The 17,124-nt window shown below is 37.6% G+C and overlaps 1 protein-coding gene across 1 annotated transcript in view; it reads left to right on the top strand.

Annotated features, from left to right (window-relative positions):
* The window catches only part of LOC138317683 (uncharacterized), a 63,445-nt gene extending 48,212 nt beyond the window's left edge, over window positions 1-15,233 (top strand). The window contains exons 28-37 of the mRNA XM_069259516.1: window positions 579-6,545; window positions 6,995-7,213; window positions 7,924-7,998; window positions 8,546-8,679; window positions 8,948-9,105; window positions 9,480-9,563; window positions 10,366-10,495; window positions 11,053-11,148; window positions 11,537-11,604; window positions 12,094-15,233. Coding sequence (XP_069115617.1) covers window positions 579-6,545; window positions 6,995-7,213; window positions 7,924-7,998; window positions 8,546-8,679; window positions 8,948-9,105; window positions 9,480-9,563; window positions 10,366-10,495; window positions 11,053-11,148; window positions 11,537-11,604; window positions 12,094-12,199 — 7,037 coding nt within the window. The 3' untranslated portion in view covers window positions 12,200-15,233. The remainder of the gene's footprint in view (window positions 1-578; window positions 6,546-6,994; window positions 7,214-7,923; window positions 7,999-8,545; window positions 8,680-8,947; window positions 9,106-9,479; window positions 9,564-10,365; window positions 10,496-11,052; window positions 11,149-11,536; window positions 11,605-12,093) is intronic.
* Window positions 15,234-17,124: the final 1,891 nt, after the last annotated feature.

Consider the following 17,124-nt stretch of genomic DNA (forward strand, 5'->3'; position numbering starts at 1 on the left):
ATTATTTGATTCTATTTATATATATGTACATCAAAGGACGAAACTACCTGTCTCCTATGTTGTCCAAACAGAGCCTTCAGTTTAGCTATGATGTAGTGTAGAGGTATATATAAAGACATTTGTGGTAACAATGTAATTTCAAGGATGATTGTTCACATTAATATGTTTGCAATATAATAAGTATGTTTGCAATATAACTAATGTAGAACAACAATTTGTGTTTAATCGTATATATATGTCTAATTAACACAAAAAATAATATAAAATAATTTATTTTGCTTTTGGTGCATGCACAGTCAAAACTTCATTCTATATAGAACATAGTGCCACGGAATTTTTTCGGGATGCAATTAATTATTTCTAATATATTTATCTTGAAGTGAAATTAGAAGCTCAAACTTTCCAATGGTGGTAATGGTGTAAAATAAGTAACTTTTGTAATTGAAGAAAATTACCAAATCGTCTGATCCTGTTTTTGATAGTGAAAAAAATACCATTTGTCAGCGGTGGAGCATCTTTAAAATTATATTTACCTTTACAATTACCAACCTTTCTGACATTGTTTTGTTATTCTTCAGATGAGGATGCAAGCGTAAGCAGCAGCTGTCATACAACCAGCCCTGCTATGGGGGACTCCAACGTGAATAATGGTCAGTCAAGTGTGACAAGTACGAGTGATGGAATATTGTCAGCCGATCAGGATGGAACTTACAGTCAGCAGACAGAAGACAGATGTGATTTGAGTAATGAAAACAGACTGTTAGTGGATAACAAAACCAAATCTGATGTAGAAAAGGAAAGCTTAAATAATGATGGGTTCATGGCTATAGATTTGACAGGCGATGACATGGAAGGTGATACAGAGGACACTAGCAGACCTGTGACAGAGCAAGGTAAAGGTTCGATAGAGAAAGTAGATATCATCAGTGTCACTGTGCTGGACCTCTCTGATACAACTGAGAAAGAGGATGTGCAGAAAGTCGTCAGACCAAAGTCGTCTGAGAAGGAAGAAAACATGCAGGAAGTCGCAGGACAAGAGTCGTCTGAGAAGGAAGATCTGCAGAAAGTCGTCAGGCGAGAGCCACTACATTTTCTGCGTCCAATTGAAATGGAAGAGGAGCCAGTTTTGGAAAGAAAATATCGTAAGAAATCCCCCAGTGGAAAATCTAAATATTTTAAAGATAAGAAGGATGGACAACAAGGTGATATAAAGGACAGGGATGTCCTCAATGCTTGTTTATTCACTTCCAAGGACAAGGAAAAAACAGACACAAATAACAAGAATTCTGAGCAGACAACAGTAGAAAATACGATTCATCTGAACATTCTGACAAAATCAATGGGACCACAGAGTTGTAGTAAAGATGAAGATGGCAGAAATTTAAGAATCCTTGAGAGTCAAGCCCGAGAGAACATAGACCTGTCACATAGAACCACTGAGGGATCCCAGGTCTTGGAGCCAATTTATAATGCCAGAAATGAGCTGATTGGACATCGTATTGTTGCCAATAGTAACAGCCAATCAGAAGCATCAAGTGAAGAGAAAAGAATTAGTCCGACGTCGGATCTTTGTGATATGGTTGTCAGGGAGTTAGTCTCAGAAAATCATGGAAACTTTCAGTCAGTAAAGTCAGATTTTTCGCAGTCAGAGGAATGTACTCCACAAGATCCAGGAGCTTTGGACAACCTTTCTTCCAATGAGAAAATGTTAGTTGACCCCGATATTACCAAGGGAGACAATTTTGTCAAAGATCAGACAGAAGCTAATATACCTGAAACATCTATTGAAACTGCTAAGGCAGATAAAGAAGACCAGATGTCAGACAATGAAATGGATGAAACAGCTGTCGCCAAGGACCAGTTGCTGGACAGCAATACCCAGAATGCATCAGCAATCACCACAACTCCAGTCAAACTGAAAACAGAGGAGGAGAAGCGATTAGAGAAAGAAAAAACAGAGATTCTCAAAGGCCTAGGACTGGCCCGAACTCCCACCGGGAATGAAGAAATATTTAGTCCTGATTCCAATAGCAAGTCAACACCACTTAAAAAATATCCGCTCCGCCACCGTCGGTCAAACTCCGGACATTCTGATGATAGTCCAGTAAAATCTGAAATGGACTGGTTGTCTGAGCAGAAGCTTCCCATTCACGAGGAAATTGCCCAGAAAATCAAAGCAGAAAGTCTCGCTAAGAGTATTCCAGGGGCCAAGGGACCATTCAAATGTCCAACTTGTAAGCGGCTTTATCGTACACGAGAAAGCTTTAAAACTCATGTGAAATCCTGTGACTTTGAAGTGAGTACGAGTGATGAGGAGGAAGAGGAAGAGGAGGAAGAGAAAGTGAAGGATGGAAGGAGGCGATATTCAGTACGAGAACACACAATGGATGCAAGAAAGGCGATGGAAGGGGAAATGCGAGCACGGGTGGTACTACAAAATAGGGAGACATCGCCCACCAAAAAACGTGGGCGTCCAAAACGACCACTGCATGATGATACTAAAGAGTCTTCAAATCACACAGGAAGTCCTCTCACAGATGATGGCACACCTCCTGTCAAGCGTGGGCGGGGAAGGCCAAGGTTGTCGCTTGAAGTAGTGCCTGACAAGCAGTCCAAGATTGGAGTAACAAAAACACCAGAGGAATGCAGTACCAAAGGAAAGAGGGGCAGACTTCCAAAGCTGAAGTCGCCTGTGTCTGAGAAGAGTCCTGTCCAAGCCAGTTCAATAGTTCAGAACACTTCTCCAGTTGCACTGATCAGGAAAAGGGGACGGCTACTTCTGAATAGTCCAAAAGGAAAACCGGAGGAAGAAAGTGTTACGAAAACAGGAATAAAAAGATCACCACTTAAAAGTTTATCCCCAAAAAAGCCAGATATTGTACGAAAAAGAGGACGTCCGTCATTGAAGTTCTCTCCAAAAAAAGTACTTGAAGAGGAGCTACCTCAAAAGCGAGAAAGGCTCTCAGGTGGAGGATTAAAATATCCTCCTCATCGCAGTCCAAGTCTGATGGGGTCACCAAGGGGCAGAGGTCAGGTCGGGTCACCAAGGGGCAAAGGTCAGGCCATGTCACCAAGGGGTAGAGGTCAGGCCAGGTCACCAAGGGGCAGAGGTCAGGTCGACACACCAAGGGGTAGAGGAAGACCGCCCAAGATCAATTCTCCATCAGTAAAAATTGAATGTGAAGAAGATGTTTCACCAGAAAAAACAGAAGAACAAAAAACTGCTGTGCAAACTGGGGAGATCTCACCGACCAAAAGGCGAGGACGACCACCCAAAATACCTAAATCCCCAGAGCACATTGACAATAAACTGGTAAAAGATCGACTGTCAATATTCGAAATATTTAATTCAGTGGAGGGAAGTGCTAAAAAAGTGAATTCTTCAGAGGAAACTGAGAAGGATTCAAATTCATCACCAGATACTAAAGAATCGGTCAAATCACCTGAAGTAAAGCGAAAGAGAGGCAGGCCTCCCAAAAATAAGAAGGTACAAAAGAAGGATCCTGAGAAAAGTAGTGAAGACAACAAGCCACTAGAGGGAGGCATATTAAGTTCAGAGGTCAGAGGTCGCAAATCAGACTTGAAGGTCAAGGACGGTGTTTATACAGAAAGTGGCAGGCCATCGAGAAGAACAGCTTCACTAGCATTGCAGAAGTTTGAGGACAACTTAGGGACGGATACTGACGATACTTTAGATACCGATGGCAATTCTACAGCAGGAAGTGATGAGTTCAAGGAGGGTAACTCTGATGAGGTAGGAACGCAAAAGGTTAACAACGAGGATAATGATGATGATGATGATACACCAGCTAGCTCCAGAAAGAAGCAAAACTTCAGTAAACTTACAGGTTCAACACAGGACCAGGAAGAAAAAAAGGGAAATAACTCTAAAGTAGACAACAACAAGGCTTTAGAAGGTAGTAGTGCTATGTCTGCCATTGTGATTGACAGTGAAAATGAGGAAGAATCTTTCCAGACAGGTGAGACAAAGACAATCAATAAGAGACTTAGTAATAAAGTATCTATCCGTATATACGGAAGCTCTTCCCAACGGTCTTCGTCATTAACAACTGATACAAAAGACGATTCCATCAAAGAAGAGAGTTCAACTGAGGATGGTGAAAATACAAGTGCTACAACACTGAATCCAGAGGCTGGTAATAAAAAGGTTTGTGGAACTGAACTTGCTAAAGATCAACAACAAAGTCCCATTGAGGCTTTAGACAGTGTAAAATCAGTGGTGTCCAGCTCATCGGGAGGGAAAATGATGACAGCTTCTAGTGTTCAGACGGAGGATAGCGATGATCAACAGGAACCCGAGTCCAACGTTCCTTCGTGGTGGGGAAATACAAGCTTGGAGTCAAATGTGAGGGCAGGCAGCTCAGAGTCAAGTGCCAAGGCAGGAAACACCAGTAACACTCGTATTGGTGAGAATATGGTTCATCCGACAACGCCTTTGTCTATCCGGGGTCTGCTACAGCAGAAGATGGCCATTGCTCCAAAAGAGAAACCCAGCTCACTTATGACAATTAAAAGACAGAAAAGTGCTGATTCATTTAAAGAGGATATAAGAAGCATACTGCCTGTTCTACCTGCTAATATAGTTGAGCAGTTACGCGATCCTAAGCAACGAATTGCAGCCATGACACTGATCAACGATCTTATCAGTGTGAAATCTGCTTCAGATTCAGCAAAGTCGATGTCACAACCGAAAATGGAGACGAAAACTGTAGAAGACGTCTCGCCAATTCAGAAATTTACCCTGCCAAGAACTGTTAACACACGAGAGGCTATACAAAATTATGTCCGATCTCATATCGGCCAACGTAACAAAGAGGTGATAGAAGAATCACCACAACAGTCAAACATCCTTCCATGTCAACAGGAGACTCCAGAGCCATCCTACCAAATAGTTTCCCCCAGTGATCCTCGCCTACTGTCACCTGCAGCTGTGGCCACAGGTTTCCAGGTGATGTCCCCGACCAACAATCTGGCTGGGTCTATGGTTCAGGTGGCCGGCGGTCTGTCATATCAACTCTCACAACCACAACCAGTTGCCCAGTTAACGCCACGGATACCCATAGCAACAAACAGGACCAATCAGTTACCACAACTTGCGCCCCAACTACAGGTTCATACGCCCAGGGTGTCCATTTCTCCCTTGTTACAACCGAAAGTGAGTCCTCAGATTCTCGGCACTATGGCAAACATTCAACAACTTCAAAACCTCCAGTCAACACAGTTACCTCCCTTTAACATTTCGCCTAGCCCAGTTAGTGTAACGCAGCAAACTTTTACTCCATTTAGCATAGGATCTTCAGCCCAACCAGTTCTAGGCATGACTTCAACTCCGACCCCAATAGGTCAAAGGACAGTCTTTGTGGGGCCACCAGTGGGTACTTTACCGAACATTCCACAAGTTTCAGGAATCACCCAACAGGAAAGGGTTTCAAGGCTGCCAGGTACAGCTTTGATTCCTCAGGAAGTTTCCCCACAAATGTATGGTACCCCTGCAATGGTGAATAACACTCATCAGGGTTCAAATCCAATCATGACAGGAAATAGTAATCCTGTTTTGCATGGGCAGGCAGCAGAGAAAAAGAACCCAAACACCTTGGTCCGTATATTCGTGGACGGTAAACCTGTGGCAGTGACCACTGATCCGTCTGTACTCAACAACCATGACAAGTTGCTGTCGCGTCTTGGTTCAACGAATCTGCAAGCAGGAACTTACAGCATCACTGTAACTACTCACAAGATGTCCCTCAGTACCAATACGCTGACCATGGCCGGTCAGTCCTCGACGCCCAGTCCAGTGCCATTAGCTCCAAAAACTGACAATCGTGTGTTACAGTCGTTACTTAAAGCGCCACCTGCCTCTGGTCTTGGACCAAGCACCATGTTCCCAACGGTAACGACCTCCACGCAGGCAACCAGTGTCATGTCTACCGGTTCAACAACCACTGGCCATAATAGCAGTGCTGTGAAGAAATTCCTGACTAAGAAGGAGATGATGACCGTCTCTGGTATGAATCCTTATGTAAGGAGTTCAGACGGAAAAATGAGGCGGCCGATGATCAAACCAAACATCATTCACAAAAAACGGGCTTCAGGAAAGAAGATGCTGGTTACCATGGAGAAAAATGGAATGATCCAGGGGTCCATCGCAAAGGCGGTGATGAGAAAATTTGTGAGAAATAATATTGAAGTGTCGCCCAAAAAGAAAATTGTGTTCCGTGGTCTAACATCAAGTGAGGGAAACAAATCAGGTGTTTTAGAGAACTTGGAGGCGATTTCTTCAGCTACTTCAGAGGCACCTGGAACTAGTACAAGTAAACTGCCTGGTAGTGTAGCAGCCTCCCCAAGGATAAGGAAGCTCGCACATATAGGCAAGATAAAAGTGAGTGCAATCCCAAACACAGGCAAGATCAAAGTGAGTGCGATCGCAAATACTGGGAAGGCAAAAGTGAATGCAATCAAAAAGGGAATACGGAGGAGGAAGACTCCACTGAAAGCTAGGAATGTAGCGCTTCCTCACGTCACAGGTAAGATATCTATCATGCTGTACATAATAAGCCTTGATGGCACGTAGAAATTAGCAACACAAAGGAAAATTTGATCTATTTTGACTAGATAACATCTTCATTTCTTTTCTAGTCATTTACCAGTACCTAGTATTTAGGCGTCCATAATCGATATAAAACAAAAAATTTAAAAACATTTAAAAATTCAAAAAAGACTCTTAAGAAAAACTCAGTTGTGTCACAAAAAGTTTTGATGATTAATCATTTTAATACTAAAACTATATCATCATAATATATGATTAATTGGCAAAATTAAAAAAAAAAAATTGATTATTTGAAAATATTGACTCTTATTTGTATGGAGCACAGTGGTTCCAGTGTGTATACAGAGAACAGTCTCTGTGATTCTCATTTGATGTGTGTACAGTCTATTTCAAACGTTAATGAATGTTTTGTATGACCTTTAACAGGAGTGATGAGCCACCCCATCCTCCATGCACAGAAAGAACTGTTAACCTTACCGCAGCCTGCCGTGGAGGAGGAAGTGATTGCCACGCCCTACTCACGGGCGAACGACTCGCACACGCGACTACAGTCACGTGACGGTGCTCGCAGTAAAAATGAGCCGTTTCTGTCGTTTGAAATCAGCAGTGATGATGGGTTTACCTGCAAAGCTGACAGCATGGATGGTAGGTTTATGGGCTATACAACAAGATCCTTGTTTAATTTAGATTTGCAATTAATAAACAGTTAATAAAATCAGACTTGTAATTCCACTCCACTACAATGCTCAATGTTATGCTCCATACAAGATCTAACAACTCCCCATTCGGGGTCACCTCAGCATGACCCCTGGGCTAGTATTAGAATATCTTTGGGATGGACTGTTTGCCGTTTATACTTCAGAGAGAATCAACATTGATTGGCTAAACATACATTGTAGTCGTGCTGTCAGAGGTGTCCCCTAACAGGGCGTTGTTAGATCTTGTATTGAAGCTAAACGTAGAGCATTGTACTGGAGCGGAATTACAAGTCTAATATTAATTAGATTGAATTGATAACTGACTGGCTTTCATAGTATATTTTCAGTGGTATATTTAAACTGATAATTATTATAATTGTAATTTTGGGCAAAACTATGAAATTTGGAGAATTTTGCTGTCATAATAGATATCATCTTATCAAATATACCAATATTGAGGATATTGTTTTACATGTTTTGCTACTTCAAGGGTCAGATTTTTGGATCTTGTTTGACTAAGGTCGATTAATGGAAATTTTCATGCTGAATAATTTTTTTTTAATTTTTTATTCAGAAGGGACAACAATGTAGAGATTTAAAATAGTTTGAATCTTGGTTATGGAGACAATTGAACTTTTTTTGAACTGTTTTTTACAGAGGCCTGGCGACAGGTGGCAGAAAAGGTCCAAGATGCAAGGGTAGCGGCACGTATGAAGCAACTCTCTTTCCAAAGTAGGTATTTTTCGTAAAGGTTACAAGGGTTATGAAATAATATAGGACTAAAATTCTTGCTTAGGATATCCCATATTCTTCCAATATCCCATATTCTTCCATTCTTGTCCTACATTATCCTGTCATACGTCCTTTATTTATCCCCCGCTTTCATCGAAATGGGGGATATTAATTTGGGCCTGTCTCTCTGTCTGCCTGTCTGTCTGTGACGCTTGGTTTCCATGCAATAACTGCCTCAAATCAGACCCTATTTGGCGGAGTTATGGGCCTTTGATTAACGAAAGCGGGGGGATATAAATTCCATGAATTTGCTTGCTTCTTCATGTCTCATGTTCTTTCCAATATGGAGTGGAGATGGAGGAGTTAGGCAGTCAGAAATGATACAACTTTTTACAACCTCATTTATGATTTTATATATAAGATTTCTAGATAAGCAATGGATTGCCTGGAGAAAAGGACAATTTTAGGACGATACAGTGTGATTAGTAATATAAATATTTCTTTCAATTTGCATTGATCAACTGTAATGAATGTGATTCTGTTACAGGTATGAATGGCGTGACTATGTTCGGTGTAAATCACAACTCTCTGCGCTACCTCATAGAACAACTATACGGCATGCAGCACTTCCGTAACTACCAGACACTTTATCACCACTACGACCTCTCACCCGAGGAAGAGGTACGAATCCCAAAATACAATAAAAAACCAATCAAACACCAAACCAAATTAATAATATCAATAATTTCATTTACTACACAAAGTAGGCAAAGACAGTTGACCAGTCCACAAAAATACACATCAATTCGTAATTCTAAATGTTATAGTTTATAGTAATGGTGTATTTCTATAGCCAACATGTAAGAAGCTATTTATACTACTGTATCTAACAATAGGAAATACAATTTTCTGATAAGATCTTACGCCGTTGTCATGGTAATTGTTTTAGGAGCCTGCTGAGAATCCCACTGGCTGTATCAGGACGGAGGGTTACCACGGACGCAAACCATTCGACATGTTTAGCTTCCTTATGTCGACCTACCGTCGCAAACCTGACCCCATCCAAGTCGGCAAAAGTGATGTGGAAATGACTCTAAAATCCCAAAGGTTAGTAACAAGGACAAAGGTCAAAGTAACATGTACAAAGGCAAAGGTTAGTAACAAGGACAAAGGTCATATAGTAATGTATACAAAGACAGGTCAGTAACAAGGACAAAGGTCATATAGTAATGTATACAAAGACAGATCAGTAACAAGGGCAAAGGTCATATAGTAATGTATACAAAGACAAAGGTAAGTAACAAGGGCAAAGGTCATATATACAGGCAAAAGTCATTATATGGCAAAAGTCATAAAAAAGGCGAGGTCTTAGTGAAAAGAAGAAAAAAAATTGAGAACCAGAATGGCTGGCTTTCTGCAAGGGAAAAAACATAGAATGAAACAAACAATACTAAGTCGAACACATGTTTTCATTGTTACAGACGTGCCACCAGTATGGATCTGCCGATGGCCATGAGGTTCAGGAAGCTGAAGGAGCACTCTAGGGAGGCTGTCGGTGTCTACAGGTAAATCTAACATGGCTGACTGATTGACAGAGATACATTTCAGTAATAACTTATGTTCTAATGGAATCTTATGGTAAAAAAATTAGTCATTTAAAGTGAATAGTCGGGCAAAGAAAACCAGTCATTTAAAGTGAATAGTCGGGCAAAGAAAACCAGTCTAAATGCATTCATTGGCCTTCCAAAAGTTCTCACATATTAATATGACGGCCAAGTTCTGCTTACGTTTCCCAGTTCTGACCATTATAGTAAAGGAAAGTTGAAAGCATTGAAAGTGAGGCTGCGTGTAAATGTAACCACGGACATAGTCAGCCGGGAGGACGTTTTAGGATTCCTATACTTTAAATTAATTTCTTCGTACGCAGACAGATTTTTGTGAGAGATTTTATTTTTCTATTTCATAAGAAATTATACTGGATACATTCACACCATTTTTACCGACTTTAGCCATCCTTGCCCGACTGTTCACTTTAATAATATGGTAAAAAGTTAGTCATTTAATAATTGGATATCATTGGAATGAAAAGAAATCAGTGTTTTCAAATGGCAAAGTAAATTAAGGTAGTTGATGGTTATGCAAAAATGAATGCATTGATTAATTTTGAAGGGGGAAAAAAATGCGTTGATATCATAAAGACAATAAAAATGTTTAGTTTGTCAGAAGACACTGTAGAAACCAACTACTGTAAACTAGCATTGTCGTGCATAATAAGATTTTCGTATTGATTTAAATTCATGATTTAGAGTTTAAAAAAATAACCCACAATGAACTTGTGATTGAAACCTGTACATGGGCTTGTTGTAGATCCCCTATACACGGCCGAGGACTGTTCTGTAAAAGGAACATAGACGGAGGGGAAATGATCATAGAGTATGCAGGGGAGGTCATTCGCTCTTCTCTCACTGACAAGCGGGAAAAATATTACGAGAGTAAGGTAAGTATATAATACCACTGATATTGTCTGTGTTCCTAAACCATTCTATCTCTGACAGGTTCAATAGGGGCTTGTTTATATATATATATCTTTCATCAGGACATGAACTGTGATGATTAAGGTGGCCATGTGGTTAAGACCTCCAGACATATTACCACAAGCCCTCCACTTCTGCTTTGCATGTTCAAATCCCATGTGTGGCAGTGGCCATGTACTAACTGCTGGGCAGTGGTTTTTCTCTGGGTACTCTGGCAAAGCTTTTTTGTCCATAAATGCCTGACTGTTAATATGATATCAAACTAATAAAACCAAAAGGGATGATTACATTCTATCTACATGTTGTTTCTACTTTTTATGCCCCATCTGGAAATGTGGGACGGAGGAGAGATAATATACACATGTCTGTCCTGTCTCTGTCCAATCATGTCCCATTCAGATTGTACATGATTTCAACATTTTACTGACCATGTTTGATTTGAGAAGGGCCTCATAGTGACAGGACACTGTAACAACAACAAGAGAACACTAATTATTAATTATCTAATTATTATTTACAGGGAATTGGGTGTTACATGTTCCGTATCGATGATATGGATGTTGTGGATGCTACAATGAGGGGAAGTGCAGCTCGTTTTATCAACCACTCTTGTGAGGTAAGGCATCCATAGTAAAGCCTACAGTAAAGACTTAAAGCAAACACTTGCAGCAAATATTTAATGCAAGCTCTTTAGCAAAGTCTTACTACAGTAAGCTCTTTTGTGACAAAAAGTTTAGTATTTACTTGATTTAATAGTAGTATAGAAATTATTGGTAATAAGTAAAGAGAAGGTTTCAATTCTTTTAAAACAATTCTTTTTTAATTCCTAAATTTATGAGGAAACAAATTGTACATTAAAACAAATCACGCTTTGTTTTCCAAATTACAAGGAGTGAGGTTAACCCAAATAAAACACACATGGTACCATATTTTCTGTATGTTTATGTAGCCCTATGCTTATCAAGGTTCTGGTGTTGTGGACTAATTTGACTTTTCTGTTGCAGCCCAACTGTTATTCCAAAGTTATACAGGTGGACGGCAAGAAACACATAGTTATTTTTGCCAGTAGAGCGTAAGTACCTCCAATAATAGAATTTGAGATTATTTCTGATTCAGAAATATTTTAGTTCGATCGCTGATATTAAATAATTTCATTGGTGTTAGTAGTGAATTCTAGTTTATATGGTAAAAAGTTGATGAGATGACAGTGTCAGATTGAAAAACATGTCTCCAAATTTATTTATTTTCACATCCAAAACAATATAGCATATCGGGGTTCATAGAAGTTTGGAAAAATATCTTTGCGAAACAAGAAAGAAAATAGATTCTTTCTCAGAAATGAATAATAAGGCCTTCGACTTTTATTCAAAGGCCATCATTAATGTCTGCTTTGTAAATCTCTCCAATATCATCAATTTATGTCGAATTTTTGTGCATGTAAGCAAGTACAATGTATGACATGAATATAAATGATGCAAGGATTATGAATTCAGTCATTGATATTTTAGCTGAGAAAATACCCACAAACAGATTTTATAAAGTTACAATTTCATCTTTGTAGAATAAAGAGGGGCGAGGAATTGACGTATGATTACAAGTTCCCAATAGAGGAGGTGAAAATCCCTTGTACTTGTGGACAAAAAAGATGTCGCAAGTACTTGAACTAAGGACTCAACACTTCTCAATAAATACAACAAAAATCCTAATACATTGTACCTGAACTAAGGACTCAACCTTTCTCAGTAAAGATGGCAAAAATCCTAACATCAGAACTGAAGACTCAACATTTCTCAATAAATGCGACAAAAACCCTAATACCTGAATTGAGAACTCAGCATTTCTCAGTTCAGATGGCAAAAATCCTAAGACCTGACTGAACACTCAACATTTCTCAATAAAGGTGACAAAAATCCTGTGTAATGCAACACATGATGTCACCAGCAGCTGACAAAGATTTTTACTTAAGTACTGTAAATTATTATTAATTATTACACAAAGGAGGAGAAATCTCATTCTATTAGGAAGAAAATGATGGAAGCTGTTCTATATCAGGAGTATGTGATTGTACTGGGACTGTAAGGAGAAAACTTTTTATATCCTTTTTGTCATCCATTAGTATGTGATCATTCCTATATAGAGATTCTAGTCAAAAAAGCTACCATGTACATTAATGAAGGTCAAACTTGACCTTTGACCTGTTCATGATCAGGAGGAGTTGAACTCAAAGATAAACCTTGAACTTTAATCTTCTAAAAATACAAATTTGTTGAATTTGTATGAGAATCCTTCACAAATTTTACCTTTCATAAACAATGATCAACCTTCATTTTGAACTTCCTTAAGGACTTGGATTTAAATTCAAAGATCAACCTTGAACTCTAACCTTTGCAGAAGGTGAAGATGACCTTGACCTTTGCTGCCTGTGAGGCAGGAACTTGTCTGTGATATTTTGTCTTTTTATGTTTTGGAGAAAAAATTCACACTGTTATTTATATGTGAACCCTGTTGATAAAAACCAGTGATACCAAGAGATTCAAATTGATTATTCATGAAACGTTTTTATAGAATATGAAGAATTTTCCCATTTTTTTTTCTTTTGTTTTATTTTTTTTTCATTTATTTCTTCTCTTTTTTGAAACATTAATGAATACAATGTCTCATTTGGTTAGTGGAGGCAGCTCTGAAGAATTTGCCTACCAAGTATTTTGTTGAATATATAGTGATGAACAAAGATGTACTGTATTTAATAGTGGCAGAAGATATTTACAGATTTGGAATGTGTTCATCAGTACTGTAAAAATGGCAATTAGATTTAAATTTTCAGTCACTACATATGTTTAATTATATATTATATCTTTTCCTAGTTAACTAAGAATATTGAACCATATTGATTAAGGAGTGAAATTGAATCATGAAAATAGAAATTAGTACTTATTTAATGATCATAAGTTACCTTTTTCTTCATGCAAAATAATGCTAATTTTCCACATATTTACATATAACGTGTAATTTGAGAAAGCACTGGAATGCTTAAGAGTATTTTCATACATGTACAGATATTTTTTTTATCAAACAAAATAAGTGCTAGATAAGTAATTAATTTAGAACATTTGACCTTGTTATTAGGATTAATACTTTAAAATTTGATTTCTAATATTTTGAAATACAAAACGAGAAAAATAAATTTGAAAATAAACAGTAGTGTATTAAGATTACTTCTAGATTCCTGCCAGAATAACGAGATATATCTACATATATAGTTCACATTAATTCCCGGTGATTATGGAATATCACAATTATTACGTAACAATTAGAACTGATAAAACAATATTTATTTAGTCATTTTGACTTTTAAGACTACAAATTATTAAGATTTGTTTCAGCTTTTGGTTCTCTCAGTATTTTTATCAATGTTTATTTAGTATATAATGATAATGAATCTATTTTGTGTCCTATTTCACTGCCATTTTAAGTCCTGTGGCGACTGTACAACATGAATGAAACACTACAAATAATACCCCACCAGGGCGACTTATTGGACCAAAATAAGGTATATTAATCCTGTTTGTATACATGTATATATTTTTTTCAAATTAAGCAGGGTCTTCATATTTTGTGTTTGAGCTAATGAAGTTTAAACTTTGCCGCGACGAAATAAAATTCAGCATACTTTATTCACTGAAATCCAATGTGCATTTTAACCAGTACAGACATCCTTTTCTTGGGTATTTTTCAATATTTTGAATGGTTTTCTCAAACACTCTGAAAATTTGGGTAATATGAAGTTAAAAAAAAAAAAATATAGTAACCTGTTCCATAGATCAATGTTTGCTCTTTCAGGAACCATTCTTACATGCATGATGATAGATATATCAATCATTTTCATTTGAAAATCATAGTTAAACAATCATGAGTTTTGTTTTCTGTTTTGTAACTTTTGTTGTATTTTGATATGTGTTTCTTTATCTGTAACCATTATACTGTTTATTTGGACTAGTCATAATTACTAGGTGTGTAATTTAGTCCATTTTAGATTTAAACAAGGCAATACTATGTATGTAGTAGGATTTTGTGTTCAATGACCGACTCTTCTATTATGTAGAGTCAAAACAAATGAAAGGTGCACTAGTACTGTATATTCCATAAAATTCAGTCCTATTTATTATGTCATGTGCATTTTTATTATCGGCCATAAGAGAGAGAGATAAAAACGAATCCTGTTATTTAAAAGTGATATATTGAGTAAAGGAAATGAATGTTTATTGAAAAATTGCACTGTGAAATGTAAGCAATACTGTATATATTTATATACATGTACAATTAGTTTTTGCACACAGGGACCTTGCACAAATTTCTAACCAAAAGTAGTTATATATATATTATATCATCATAAAAATGCCTACTGTTGGTTAGAAATTCGTGCCAGGTCCCTGTTTTTGCTTATGACTGAATTCCATTTCTAATTGTGATATATTCGTGTTGATTTGAAATTTATTTTAACCTATATGGTATTATGTTTTTGGGTTTTAAAAGTGTTGAGATATGTGCGAATGTGTGTGTAAAGTGTACATATTAAAGGGGCACAACTCTGTCAGTGTGTTGTGATAAATCAAGGGAGACAACCTTGGCAGTCTTGTAAAAAATTGTTTGATGTATATATTGTAAATATTACTGTGGAGAAATAGACAATTTATCTTATGATTCGAGTGTTCTTGTCGTGTTTCAGGCGAAATGCCCATCACACAAACACCCTTCTTTCCAATAACTACTAGATTTAGCTCAAATACACAAATGTGTTTATTTCAAATGCTCTTAAAATTTGGTTGATATAAGAAACCATCCAGTTCTAATGTTTGGTATTACTGTGACCTACCTGCCCACATAACCACATGCAATGTTGTTGCCAATGCTAAAATTACCTCACTCTCCTCTTTAGTCCTATAGATCTAGAGTTAGTAGCTACGTTTTGTATCCTGGACACATACCAGCGTTTACTGTTTTAGAAGCATGTTCCTGTCTGAAAAGTAGTACGTTCTAATCCAAGTGGCTACGTATTGAATTTGTATAGTTTACAGGAATTCGGCTCGGGTATGTGTATGGCCTACACAAAATACTAAGTCTTGAAATTGTGTATTCTTCCATGAGTTGTATGAAATATTTTACTTTCTGTATCGTTCTGAACTGGTAATTGACTCATAGGAGCTATAAAAAGTCTAGACTTAGTAGAGATATCTTAGAAGTAATTTACGAAGCAGTGCCCCGAGTAACATATGTAGATTCCTAGTGATTAAAATATAGACGGACATATAAAAAGAACACCAAGGCTATTTAGTTAACAACTTTAAGGTGTCTATAGATTACATTTCAGTAACATAGTCGTAATCAAAAAGTTACACTAACAGTAGACCTGTGTGTACTCCTAATAGATAGCCTTTATCAGGGATGAAAAGCTTCAGGCGATTGGCTGATTTCAGCTTTTGACTATCAGAAAACAGTTTCCTGGTACATGTAATTCCATATAGTTTTCGCACAAAAATAAATTTCAGCCTTTTTTAAGATTTTCCATTTTCATCTCTGCTTTGGCTCTATAGACATTTTCCTTTCTCTCTATATGTAATACTGTGTCATAGGATAACATATATAGAGAGAGAGAGAAAATGGTACATAGAGACAAACGCCTGTGATTACACAATGCTGCATTTGACTCTCCGACGACCATAGAATGTATGCTATTTCTCTCTTCCAGTTAAAGGCTAATGATTATTTTGAAACCATTTCTTTTGATACACAAAAAACTGATGAAAAACGACCAGATCATCTCCTTATGGAATCTCTCTAAAATCCGACAATCTCCGACTTCCGAAAATTGTCGGAAATTCCGTATATATGTCATCCGTGCTTGAGCCGTTCAGGTCAGCGTCCTGTGTGTGTCTCAGCTCTAAAACGTAGATAAGGGGCGATTTTAAATTATTTTTGACCCTTAAGATTGTCCTCGAGTGGTTTTGCCTCCTAGTAACAGCGGAAGTGTTTGTGAATTGGGTATAGAGATCAAGGCTACGACCTTAGGTGTCCGGGTTAGCATACTTGCATGAAGTTGACAGGGAGGTGATGCGTTTAAGATAATATTTCTTGACACTGTGTGCTTTTCATATATTTCGAATTCAAACTGTGTTTCAAATTTGTTGTAAATCAAAACTATAGTCATTGAATAGTCCTACTTAAAAACACACTAAATCTTATCGATTGGAACAAACCGCCACCTAAATTATATTCAGTTACTTGCCTTGTAAATTTCAAAATTGCATTGAAGAATATTCTTAAAATATCTCTTTTCTATTTTTGATTTAAACAGTTTGCTCTTGAGCATTTAGTGCACATGCAAAGCATTGACGTATTGAAGGAGAACGGATGGACGGGAGAACAACAAGTGCTTTATTTTGATAGATACACTTGTAACTGAAATCAATTAATAGCAAGAAGATTTAAGAGAGAGAGAAAAAATGGATTGAATTTAGATTTCCGTGTGAAAATTAGACTTACGATTTATATTGGTAATTGGGTTTTCTATGGGAACTATATAAGCTCTCACTGT

Source organism: Argopecten irradians, chromosome 3 (genome assembly GCF_041381155.1).
Source record: "Argopecten irradians isolate NY chromosome 3, Ai_NY, whole genome shotgun sequence".
Classification (NCBI taxonomy): domain Eukaryota; kingdom Metazoa; phylum Mollusca; class Bivalvia; order Pectinida; family Pectinidae; genus Argopecten; species Argopecten irradians.